General features: G+C 49.0%; 3 protein-coding genes across 5 annotated transcripts; 1 reads left to right on the forward strand and 2 right to left on the reverse strand.

Moving 5' to 3' along the window:
- The first annotated feature begins 919 nt into the window (after positions 1-919).
- On the forward strand, positions 920-2,624 carry Sox15 (SRY-box transcription factor 15). The gene is made up of 2 exons (NM_001394335.1): positions 920-1,773; positions 2,346-2,624. The coding sequence occupies exons 1-2, from the start codon at positions 1,247-1,249 to the stop codon at positions 2,473-2,475; spliced, it is 657 nt and encodes a 218-aa protein (NP_001381264.1). The 5' UTR covers positions 920-1,246; the 3' UTR covers positions 2,476-2,624.
- Mpdu1 (mannose-P-dolichol utilization defect 1) lies at positions 2,594-9,663 on the reverse strand. 3 transcript variants are annotated; one of them, NM_001107011.1, is made up of 7 exons: positions 8,035-8,176; positions 4,581-4,646; positions 4,342-4,474; positions 3,817-3,902; positions 3,602-3,720; positions 3,340-3,450; positions 2,600-3,219 (listed from the first exon to the last, which is right to left on the reverse strand). In NM_001107011.1, exons 1-7 carry the CDS (start codon positions 8,135-8,137, stop codon positions 3,094-3,096), a joined length of 744 nt encoding a protein of 247 aa, NP_001100481.1. In that variant the 5' UTR covers positions 8,138-8,176; the 3' UTR covers positions 2,600-3,093. The 3 variants fall into 3 exon arrangements, with proteins under 3 accessions (XP_017452772.1, NP_001100481.1, XP_063125101.1); XM_017597283.3 differs by lacking the exons at positions 4,581-4,646; positions 8,035-8,176 and having other exon boundaries at positions 2,594-3,219; positions 3,817-3,938; positions 4,342-4,476; XM_063269031.1 differs by lacking the exons at positions 2,600-3,219; positions 3,602-3,720 and having other exon boundaries at positions 3,339-3,450; positions 8,035-9,663.
- A 25-nt stretch (positions 9,664-9,688) lies between these two features.
- Cd68 (Cd68 molecule) lies at positions 9,689-11,568 on the reverse strand. Its single transcript, NM_001031638.1, is given in 6 exon segments — positions 9,689-9,981; positions 10,204-10,374; positions 10,488-10,566; positions 10,699-10,818; positions 10,950-11,395; positions 11,478-11,568. Coding segments are annotated over 6 exon segments (993 nt in total). The 5' UTR covers positions 11,521-11,568; the 3' UTR covers positions 9,689-9,847.
- Positions 11,569-12,219: the final 651 nt, after the last annotated feature.

A 12,219-nucleotide genomic window follows, 5' to 3' on the forward strand; every position in this document is an offset into this window, starting at 1 on the left:
TTACATTGAAAAACCCTATCTTAAATTTAAACGCAAAAAAAAAAAAAAAAAAAAAAAAAAAATCAGCCACTCGAGGCAGATGGATCTTGATTAAGGCCAGCCTAGTGTACATGAGTTCCAGGCCAATCAAGGCTATATGCTGCATGATGTACTCCCTGTCTCAAATAATTAACACTTTAAAAAAAAAATCAAGGGGGTAAAGAAAAATGGCTTAGAACGTTGCTCCCTGAGCTGTCACGAGATAGCCACTACCTCTTCACCTTGACCAGGGAAGGAGAGAATAGAATTCTGAAAGTTGTCCTCTGACCTCTATGTAACACTTGTGCCCCACCTCACACATAACCTTTAAAAAAAAAATGAAGATTTTTAAAAATTGTATCTCCGGTCCAAAGGCATGGGTTAGGGTTAAAGATGAAACTTGCCATAATTGAGTGGCAAAGGGGAACCTCAGGACTGGAAATTACTTGAATGTTTTCATCGGCCCAGGCACCTGCTGGAATGACTTAAGAAAACAAAAATGGCCTATCTTTTGAGTTTCTTTTCCCTGGGGCAGGTCTGGGGTTTAAGGAGCAACATGCACTGGAAAAGGTATTGAGTAGTGAGATCTTCCTAATTTCTCCCAGTTTGGTTGACCCTGAGGGCCTTTGGTGCCCATCTTGGGAAAGAAGTTGCTTTAAATTGCTGGTGCTTGAGAATTGAAACAATTGTAGCCACTGGGGCTATTAGGTCTTGGGTGGAGTGTCTGTGGTTGTGGTGCCCCAGGGGAGGTGCAGGGACTGGGAAGAAGAGGAGACTTGGGTTTGCGGAAAGAAGGGGGGTGGAGAGAACGACAGCGGGCGCACAGCCACTGGGAGAGATGGGGGTGGAGTCAGACTTTAAACGCTTTTTTAGAGGCTGAGTACAGGTGGGAAAGGTCTGCAGCACCTGGTGAGCTCCTGGCAGCTGTGGGGACTTTGTGGAGACCAAGAGCTGCGGAGCAAGGATTGCAGTCTCCACAGACGATCCCTGTCTCACTGAAGCAGAGGGTAGAAAAGCGCGACTGGTAGACTTGAGAGAACACTACCTCTTCGGTAAGGGGTGCCAGACAAGGAGGATTCATCTTCCCGGTGACAATCGATCGCTGGGAGCAAAGTTCAGATTCAAGCGCTCTGGAAGATACTTAAGTACCCAACTCTTCAGAGTCCAGTCTTCACTCTGGGAGAAGGGCATTCAAGACACCCTCTCAAAGAGGCTTTACCTTCAACCCATGGCGCTGCCCGGCTCCTCACAAGCAGAGACTTGGAACCTGGATTCTCTGGTTTCTACGGCCTCTTTGCCCTTAGGACCTCAGGAGCAGGAGGTTGGCGGAGGCCCTGGAGCGTCTGGGGGGCTTCCGCTAGAGAAAGTGAAGCGGCCCATGAACGCCTTCATGGTGTGGAGCTCTGCTCAGCGCCGCCAGATGGCGCAGCAGAACCCCAAGATGCACAATTCTGAGATCTCGAAGCGCTTGGGCGCTCAGTGGAAGCTGCTGGACGATGAAGAGAAGAGACCCTTCGTGGAGGAGGCTAAGCGTCTTCGTGCCCGCCACCTCCATGACTACCCCGACTACAAGTACCGACCCCGGCGAAAAAGCAAAAACCCGGGCACCGGGTCGGTCCATTTCAGCCAGGGAGGAGGTGGCCCGGTATGTGGAGGCCCACACTGGGGGCCGGGGTACACAACTACCCAAGGGAGTAGGGGCTTTGGGTACCAGCCCCCCAACTATTCGACAGCCTACATGCCTGGCAGTTACACGTAAGTGCCTGATTATGTCCGTCTATCTGTTCCCTTCCCCTCCATCCCCCTCACAACCCCCTTCCGCTGGGTGGGAGCTGAGGCCAGAGTGCCAAGTTGAACCCAAATTCACCCAAGTAGAAGCCACACGAGGCTGAGGTTGGTTAGAAGGGCCAAGAGAGTTGAGGATAAAGGCCGTTCTACCTTCGGGATGTTGGTGTTGGTTTCCTCCTTGCTGCTGGCCCTTGTGTGACCCAGCTTCCTCTCCCAGCCCCAAGGGCAAGGAGAGGCCTAGCCCATCCTGTTGCTCCTTCCTGGCCTGCTGCCCCAAGAGGTAAACAGCCGTGCAGCACGCAAGCTGGCTGCTGAGCGTGCCCCAACAGAACTACCTTGCTCTTTAAGCCGTCCTAGGGTCTCATTCCATGCCTGCCGTACCCAGCAAGGCTAGCACCTGCAAGGCTAGCAGAATAGCAAGCTCTAACCCTGTCTGAGGCAAACTGGTCAGACCAGTCCCCTACCGAGAGTTGGGGACACACTGCCCAATCACTTCAACCAAGAGGAGTAACCTCCAAACCCCATGTTTCTCTTTACAGCTCTTCCCATTGCAGACCGGAGGCCCCCTCACCGTGTACTGTCCCTCAGAGTGATCCTAGGCTCCAAGGGGAGCTAATACCCTCCTTCCCCCACTACCCATCTCCAGGCTCTCCCACTCCATATATATAATACTTCCCTTGCTGGTGCCTCCATGCCAGTAACCCACCTTTAACTGGCACGGACAATCAGGGACAACCCCGAAGACCCAGCCCTTTCAGTTCAGAACCCTAGGAACCAGAATGCGCAATTTTGTATAATTAAAGCATGTTTGAGTCTTTTATTGTCCTATCTGTATTCTCTTCCTACAGTGGCAACCAGTGCCGCCTTCTCCACACACCCTTCCGCCAGGACCTGCCACAGCAGGACCCTCCTCGCCCAGCCTTGAGGCCTTATCTGAGTCATTCTCCCCCTCCCCCACCTCCAGAACTGGGGTCCAATAGATCGTCCCACTCGGGCAGCAGAGGGAAGCAGTCACTAGCTTCCAACCACATTTCCCAACTCTGTCCTTGGTCCAAAAGGAAGGTGGACAGGGCAAAATCACCTGCTCCCGTGAGAAAACAGCTGCTTAAAAGGAGGGATCCCAGGCAACTGGTGAAGTGAGTGAGGGCAGGGCTTTACTATTCCTACCGCCCAGGCTCAGGAGGTGGCAAATACATCGGGATGGAGGGTGATTAAGTTGCACCAGCAGATCGGGTCATGTGGGAGTTGAGTAGATGGATGGAGGTGGAATTATTCTAGAAGCTAGCTCTACTGCTGCTTTTTCTGCTTGTGGGGAGCCTTCGCATTCCAGTAGAAGAGGACCTGGGCAGCAATAAGGCCATTGCAGAGAGAAGAGACCACAAAGACTCCAGCCATGAGGGGATCTCCAGTTTCCTGGTATGAGAGACAGCACAGATCTAGAAAGGTTCCAGGGCTGGCAGGCAGGCAGCTTACCTCTCCACTTGGCTGAGAGTGAGGTTTTACTGCCCTCTAGAGGGCAGAAGGTGCACTCACCTGAACAGAAGTGAAGATCCGGGCCAAGGAGCCCCCAAACAGCATAAACACTGTAATGGCTGAAAGCTGGCCTGTGTGTCCGTTGTGGTAGTTAGTGGCTGCCTGGAGCAACTAGAGGAGAAATTGATACTTTTGATACTCCTCTGAACCTCCTCTGTGACCCATCACCCTTCCTCACTCCCCGCAGACTTGCACTCCTTACTTGGAGGTTTCCCTCTGCTTCTACACTACCATACACATCCCTTTGCTTCTGAGTACCCACCTTCCCCACCACCACAGCAGGTACATTGGAGGCCTGGAGCAGGGTGGGCACAGCCAGAGGCATGACTGGGGAAAGCAGCGCCAACAGGACCACGGCAAAGCAGACAAGGAAAGCAACTCCTGGGGGTCAGGGAGACAAGGAGCCCTCTTGAGCCTCCTGAGTCCCCAGCAAAGTCCCCAAGACACAATGCCTGCTCTCCAGCCAATCCCCGGCACCTTTCACGGTCTCTCCTCTGTAGTGCATGACCAGGAAGCAGATGGTAACCGTCTGTAGTGTCAGGAACAGTGCTTCACCCCAAGAGCTGCAGAGTCAAGAGGTGGGAAGGAAAAAGGCAGGCCTGGAAAAAGGCAGGGAAAGCCTCCATCGCCCATCAGACTCTGTTCTCTGACTAGCCGGTACTTTCCGGTCTACAACCCCACCACACCCGGTCACTCAGAATGCTCCCTTCATCCCATATTCATGGGTGTGAGTAAACTTCTGGAAGGGCTGAAGCACTTATTAGAACTCTTATTAGAATTTCGGTCACTGGGGCTAGAGAACAGCTCAGCAGGTAAAGATGTCTGCCTCCAAGCCTGATTACCTGAGTTCCAGCCCCAGGATACACACACACTCGCTGGAAGGAGAGAACCACTCCAACAAGTTGTTCTGTGACCCCCTCCCATCTCAAGTAAATAGTAAAAAAGTAAATAAATAAAAGAACTGTGGGGATTTGGCTTTGGGCATTTAGAGTGGACTCTCACCTGAAGGGGAAGTTGTTGGTGATGCTGTAGACCATAGTTCCAGTCAGTGCCACTAGCTCCAGCATTACTGACTGGAGACTCAGTCCTTCTGCACTCTTGGCTCCCAAGAGTTTAAATATCTGGGGGAGCTTTACTGTGGAAAAAGTGGTATGGCTGAGGAAGAAGCAAACTATCCCCATTCCTTGGCATCAGCCTCTCAACCCCCTTCCCTTTACTCTGACAGAAGGAACTATACATACCAAGAAGTGACCCAGCCACGATGCCCAGCCCAAGGCCTTTGCTGAGGAGAATCTTGAGGCAGGGAACTGAGAAGAGAGAAAAAAGTAAGCAAAGAGGCCTCTGGAGCCCAGGTGAGGGTCTGAAGTGCTCTTAGCTGCTCCCTTTTCCCCTCACCCTTAATTTGACCACCGCACCAGTAAGTCTCTGCGGGAGATATAGTGGGGCAGACATCCTTCTGGCTACAAACATTCAGACTAGACGTGTCATCTTCACAACAGCTTCTCCGTGACTGCCTTCCTTCCTGTTCAACCTTCCATTTCCTATAAATACGGCTAAGTATTTCTTAGAGTTGACAAGATACGCTGATGAAAGGGAAGAGTGGTTGCCTGCATAAGGGTCCAGAAGGTTCGGGGATACATGGTGTGGGGATTTGCCTTTGGGAGGAGGAGCATCTGAAGTGGCCATCGGTTACTGAGGAGAGAGTGGGGTCAGGAGATTTTTGAGCAGTGCCTGTGTAACTGGAAAGCTAACTTTTATCCCTCTTTAATCCAGAATCAACATGGTAGACGGAGAGACAGACAACTCCGGAACTTCCATGCATTGCCCATAATAAAATACACTCCTAATAAAAATGTACTAAGAAGGGGTTGGGGATTTAGCTCAGTTGTAGAGCGCTTGCCTAGGAAGCGCAAGGCCCTGGGTTCGGTCCCCAGCTCCGGAAAAAAAAAAAAAAGAACCAAAAAAAAAAAAATGTACTAAGAAATTATGTCTTTTAAAAGTCATCAGGGATGTGTGTGTTGTAGTACAGAGATTAAAGAATCTCTGAGTTCAGGGCCAGCTAGAATTACATAGTGAGACCCTATCTCAAATATTTAAAAACTATTGTCAGGTGTGGTAGCACACACATTTAGTCCCAGCACTTGGGAGGGAAGGGCAGGCAGGTCTCTATATGAATTCAAAGCCAGCCTGGTCTACATAGTTCCAGGACAGCTAGCGTTTTGCAGAGAAACTGTTGCTAGAAAGATAGACAGACAGACAGTAGACCAGCGTTTAGGAGTATGGACTGTTCTTCCAGAAGATCTGGGTTCAATTCCCAGCAACCCCAACTCTTAACTCCAGTTCTAGGGGATCTGACACACTCATAAATTCAGGCAAAACACTAATGTATATAAAACAAAAATAAATCTTTAAAAATATTATTGGGCCAACAAGATGGCTTTGCTCCCAACTCTGTTGACCTAAGTCTCTACATAAGGGAATACACACAACAAAAATACATCTTAAAAATTTGGGGCTGGAAAGGTAATTTAGTGATTAAGAGCACGTCTCTGCTTTTGCAGTGATCTGAATTCAATTTTTTTTAAATTTATTTATTCATTATATATAAGTACACTGTAGCTGTCTTCAGACACACCAGAAGAGGGCATCAGATCTCTTACAGATGGTTGTGAGCCTCCATGTGGTTGCTGGGATTTGAACTCAGGACCTCTGGAAGAGCAGTCAGTGCTCCTAACCACTGAGCCATCTCTCCAGCCCCCCTGAATTCAAATTTTAGCATCCATGTCAGATGGCTCACAACACCTGTAACTGTAGCTCTAGAGATATCTCACGCCTCTGGCATCTCCAGGCAACTGTGTTCATGTGTGGGTATACATGTATGCACACAATTTAAATACTAAAAACAACCATCTGTAAAGGGATCTGATGCTTTCTTCTGTACTCAACATATATGAAATAAATAAGTAAATTTAAAAAAATACTAAAAATAAAAATATACATAAGAATAATCTATTTTGTGTGTGTCTATAGGCACATGTGTGAAGGTCAGAGGTCAGAGACAACTTTGTAGAGCCAGTTCTCCATTTTTGCCTTTCTGTAGTTCCCAGGAATTGAATTCAGGTCACCAGCCTTGTAAACCATCCCTCTAGTCCCAAGTAGGGATGCAAACTTGCAGGCCTCCCTGCTCTTCCTTGCTTTTTAGTTATACAGGCATTGCTCAGAAGTTCCTGACCCTTTTCTCTCTTGTCAGTAAAACTTCAAATCAAATACTCCTCCTTCCAAAGGCACAAACCCCCGATACCATACATTCCTGAACCTTCTAGGTCATCCCCACTCTTCCAGGACTTTCTTCCCTGTTCCTCCACTATCTCCATCATTTACTTCTTTGTCTTGGAACTCACCCTATAGACCAGACTGTCCTTGAACTCAAGAGATCCTCCGGCCTCTGTGTCCCAAGTGCTGGGATTGAAAGTGTGGGCCACTGTTGCTGGCAATTTCTCTCTCTTTTTTTTTTAATTCTTTTTTCCTTTTTTTTCCAAAACCCCTGTGTGGAGGGCTGACTTTCTTTTTAAAGATTTATTTATGGGCTGGAGAGATGGCTCAGTGGTTATGAGCACAGACTGTTCTTCTAGAGGTACTGAGTTCAATTTCCAGCAACCACATGGTGGCTCACAACCATCTGTAATGGGATCTGATGTGCTCTTCTGGTGTGCCTGAAGACAGCTATGGTGTACTCATGTACATAAAATAAATAAATCTTTAAAAAAAAGATTTATTTATTTCATGTACATGAGTACACTATTGCTGTCTTCAGACACACCAGAAAAGAGGGCATTGGATCCCATTATAAATGGTTGTGAGCCACCACGTGGTTGTGGGAACTGAACGCAGGACCTCTGGAAGTGCAGTCAATGCTCTTAACCACTGAGCCATCTCTCCAGCTCACAGAGAACTGACTTTCAATAGATCACAGTGAGGGAGCTGCTCTGCTACATTTGAAACCCCATACTGGCAATTTCCCTATCATGGAATCTTTGACCTGGTGGGCATTTGGCCCAGCAGGAAGTCTTTACTATTGTAAGCCAAAATGAACTTAGAACAGAAGAGATGGAAAAGGCTTACCAAAGTCTTTGATATTTGGCAATGAACTTGCCTTGTAAAGAAAGGGAAAAGGAAAGTAAAGTGCTGCTATACTCCCAGCATTCTGGTGGCTGAGGCAGGAGGACTGCTGCCAGTCTGTGCCACATAACACATTCCAGAAGTTGGTGCTGGGCGGGGGTGGAGGGGTCGGGGTGGGGATTCATGGGCCTCTGTAGTTGAGTGCTTGGGACTGAAAGGAGGTCTATATGCCTGGCTGGGATTTTAATTTTGTTTTATAAAAAGTGAGTTTTCAAGTCTGGGGATAGAGCCTAGTTAGCAGTGTGGCGCAAGAGGCCCTGAGTTCCATCCCCGGTCCAGAAAGGGATGAGGGCGGGGTACCGACTTCCCAGATTGTAAAACACAAATTTAACTATTTTTTTCGGGCGACACCCCCTCATGCCCAAATATGGCACTTTTCCTATGCAGGGTCCAAAACACTTCCGCCCTCTTCAGAAGCGCCTTCTGCCCAGCTTCGCGTGACATTAATCGGCACTGTCACGCTAACTTAGGTCCAAGATTGCTCGAACTAGACTTTGAAGGCTGAATAAAACTCACCATGAAGCAAGTCCCAGTGGACGAAGAATTGATCATAGCATTTCTCAGGTAAAAGAATTGGTACCAGCACCCCTTTGAACGGTCCGTCAGTCTCGCCCGCCATGTTGGAAAGGTAGCTTCCGCCAGTCCGGATAACCCCGCCATTGACCTGCGCCGCGCATGCGCACTGCGTATGCGTATACTCCGCCTCCTCCCCGGGACCGGGCTGCACTTCCCTTTCCTACAGGACCCTTGCTAGCTTCAGTAGGCTGAGACAGTTCTTCACAGACTAGGTTTTGTACGCGCCTTGATGTTCGAATTTTAAAGCATGTCAGAGTTTTACGCCTGCGCAGTTAGAACTTCCGCACTTTTGTTTACGCTCTGGGTTCTGAAAGCAAGGTTTATTTCTCCCTCTTTCTCTGTCCCTCTTGTGTGTGCGCCATCTTGTCTTTTCTCTGCCAACTTTATACTGTTTGAAGTTGGAAAGGAAAAGAGTTCAAGTCTTCAAAATGGCGCTAGTGAAGGCGCTGCAGTTCTCCTATCTTCTCTTGGTAAATAGCATAGAGCCGGAAAGGCCATTCTGAGCTGGGCCTTCCTTCTAGTATCCTCCCTCTTCCTCTGTCCAGATGTTAAGATGACAATGAAGCAGAAGAGGGGCGAGCTCACCGGCAGGATATAGCAGCCCCTGACACAACGTGGGGTGTGGGACGGGGACGCAGAGCCTCTTCTGTGTCTAGGTGGGAACCCAGAGGATGCGAGCAAAAATTTATATTTATCTGGGAAAGGGCCCCAAGGGTTAGGCGAAGAGAGCCACGCTACATTCCAACACTCTTGCCAAGACACCTACCTACTACGTTTACTATCCTAATGAATCTACGCTTGGCTATCAGGCACTCCCAAACTGTTTCCCCGTTCCTTGTTCTTGGGGGTAGTTGCTGGGCAGGGAGGATTGCCACATGTACCTCTGCTGGGTGGAGCGCTAGTCCAGGGATTTCTGTAACCTCATGGCACTGGTAAAATTGGAAGGGCACCCATGCTTGGCTCCTATCCTTGTACCATGCCCTACTATAAACAGAATTTATACGTTTTTGGTGCCGTGGTTAGCCATCTGAAAATATCTTTTTAGAATCTGGACAAGGGCAGATTGCAGATGGCATCACTTCCTCTCCTTCTGCTACTCAGGGATCAAGCATTTGTTGGCCAGGCCTAAAGTTGTTCCTAGAAGCACAACCTTCATAGAAGTCAGAGTGTCTGCTGCACTAGTGGGCTCCTCAGTGAGCTAGCCCTGGCACAGTGGACATGGAATCTCATTGTTCAGTAGCCACTTTTGAAATAAAATAATACAGCCACCTACTCACATTTTGGTTGCGTTGTACCTCTAACTGCGCACAAGGGTCAGCAAGAGGATGTTAAGATGGAATGATTCATTATGTTAAGGGAACAGGCAGCCAGAGGGAGGCGGGAGTTTTAGTAGTTTCACCAGCAGCTGCAGGACATTAAGAAATGAACCCATGAAGGCATTTGGTCACTCTTTGGTATTTTTGTCCCTTCTTGCCAGCTGTCCCTTGGTGACTCAATCATGGAAAGGCACAGGAAAGCACATGATCCTGGCAGGACAAAGGAAGCCAAGGGCAAAGATTTCATTAAGTTTTTCTACTCTTCATGAGAACAGGAGTGCGTACCATGCATGTTTATTAATTCCCCACCCCTATTATAAAAATCTCTTAATTTTGTTCTTAAAGACAGAGAAGGGAGATAACTCTGTTGAGTCAATTGCATGCTGAAGAAATGAGGATGCTCCTTGGTGGCCTACAGAGTGGACTGGAGCAAATGCTCAGAGGGGCTGGTAGGTTGATTGTCGTCTCCGGGTAACGCAGAAGGCAATGAGCACCAGGGTGAGGAGGCCCAGGAGGACCAGGCCAATGATGAGAGGCAGCAAGAGAGATTGGTCACTGGCGCAAGAGAAGCCTGGCAGAAAAAACAGGGTCAGTGAGAACCGCTGCAGTGGTGCATGGGCTAAAGGTGGGCGGGAAGGACAGAAGAGTTAAGTGGGAGGGAGAAAGGTTGAGGAATTCAACCCCATAGTTTGGAGCATAAGGAAAGGGGAAATAGGCAGCTTTGTAGAGGAGACTGAGGTTTAGAAAAAGTTCTGGGGAAGGTTTCCAGTGCAATGGGAAACTTCAAGCTTACATGGCCCGAAGTGTCCCTTGTCCGGCAACTGAGCAGCCTGCAGCCTCAGGGAGAGCAGGTCCAGGTGAATTGCTGGAGAAAGAACTATGCTTGTATTTCCGCAACAGAAGCTTTGGCCCAGGGGAGCTTGGAGCTCTTGAAGAGATGAATTCTGCGCTGAGAATGTCCACTCTAAAGTAATTAGTAATTAAGATTCAAATCTAGTCCTGATTCCTGAGTCCCCACCACCACCCCAGCACTTCCAGTGTAGACTTTTAGTGTGGTAAAGAGAAGAGGTTGCTCACGTGCTGCTTGTGGGAAGGACACATTGTATTCCACTGCCATGTAGTTAAGGTAGACTGTACTGTGGCTCTGATGTCGGTCCTTGAGGTGAACAGAAAGGCTCAAGGCATCAGGGACAGTGGCATCCATGTCCATAGAGCAAGGAGGAGGCTTAGGGGGTCTAGGGGTGGGATATAGAAGAGTGAAGGAGGAAGACAAATTCAAGCTGTATACCTGTTTGAATCCAAAGGTAAGCTGTCCGTAAGGGAATGAGAGAGCCAAGTGGGGATGGGCACTGTCACAGCCCCCCTGGACCTTGGTTTTGTTCGGGTTCAATACAGAGAGGCCCCAGGCCTGCAGAAGTGAAAGAATAGTGGGTCTGAAGTCACATGAATGGCACCCAGTTTATCCCTTCTGCTCTTCCTCCTCCCTTCTGAACCAGCCCAGGGCTTGCCTCTGGCCTTCTTTAAGCCCTACTACTTTACCTTTTTTCCACCCTGGGTCAGGTACAAGATGCGAATTTGAATTTGGGCTTGGAGCTGAACACATGGCTGGGAACCATTAGTCCATGTGTAGTTTCCAAGAGCCCCAGTAGAGCTTGGACTAGGACTTGGTGAGGGCGGAGGTGGTCCAGGGTGAGGGCCAACAGTGGAGAAGCCTGGACTGTTTGTGGTGGGAGAAACTGTGGCATTCCCATGACTGGTGGTGGTGGGCCTGTGGCTGGTGGTGGTGGGCCTGTGGCTGGTGGTGGTGGGCCTGTGGCTGGTGGTGGTGGGCCTGTGGCTGGTTGTGGTGGGCCTGTGGCTGGTTGTGGTGGGCCTGTGGGTGGTCGTAGGGCTTGCTGTGCTTCCGGTGGTTGTAGGTGTCTCCGTGAAGGATGGCAGAAGAGTAGCAGCCTTTTTGTGAGGACAGTCTTTCCCTGTTCCTTGGGCTTTCATTAAGAGATTAGTTGATAACCCAGGTGCCGGCTCCTGCCCAGGAGCTCCCTCTCTCCCACCTCCCATTCTCCTTACCTACAAGCAGTACCAGCAAGGTCAGACACACAGGGAACCTCATGGTAGAGCTGCTGAGTCCAGCTAGGCTGTAACAGCTCCTTCCTCAACCCAATCCCCTCTTCTCTTGGAAGAGGAAATGAAAACTCTTACTTCCCTTAACCAAAGTAATCCCACCCCAAACCTGACTCAGGCACCTCAGCTCTAGCCACCCGCTAAAGTAATTTAAATGTTTTCACAATTAAGCACTGATTGGTAGTGGCCTTCTCAGTGGGCGGTAGTCTTAGTTACCATGTGAGGATGAGGCAGTTGACTCACACGGAACTTACCTAAGCCAAAACTTGCTCTACTTGGCAGTTTACAAAGCAGGCAAACAGGAAGCCTTTTCCTCATTGGTAAGAAATTCACCCTCACCCATGTGCTTCAATCCCAGCACTGTAAGGCAGCAAGCAGACCCAAAAGGCCAGTTTGGCCTATATAACCGCAGGACAGCAAGGGCTACAGAACCCAAGGTAATTAGCACCCACATTTGGGTTATGACTAACACCCAGTTGAAGTCTTTGAACCCATTACTACTTTTTCAAAACTGGGAGCAAGTGACACTTGTGTCTTGTGCTAAAGCCCACTACCAAATTTCAGTAGTGTGGGTCATTTGGTATTTCAGGAAGCAACATGGCAAATTCAGGAAAGAACTAGTGCAGGGGCAGCTGAACCACACTAGTAACTGCAGGAGAGGGAAGGGAAGAAACAAGAAGCCCAAACA

The sequence above is a fragment of the Rattus norvegicus genome, chromosome 10, assembly GCF_036323735.1.
Source record: "Rattus norvegicus strain BN/NHsdMcwi chromosome 10, GRCr8, whole genome shotgun sequence".
NCBI classification, from domain to species: domain Eukaryota; kingdom Metazoa; phylum Chordata; class Mammalia; order Rodentia; family Muridae; genus Rattus; species Rattus norvegicus.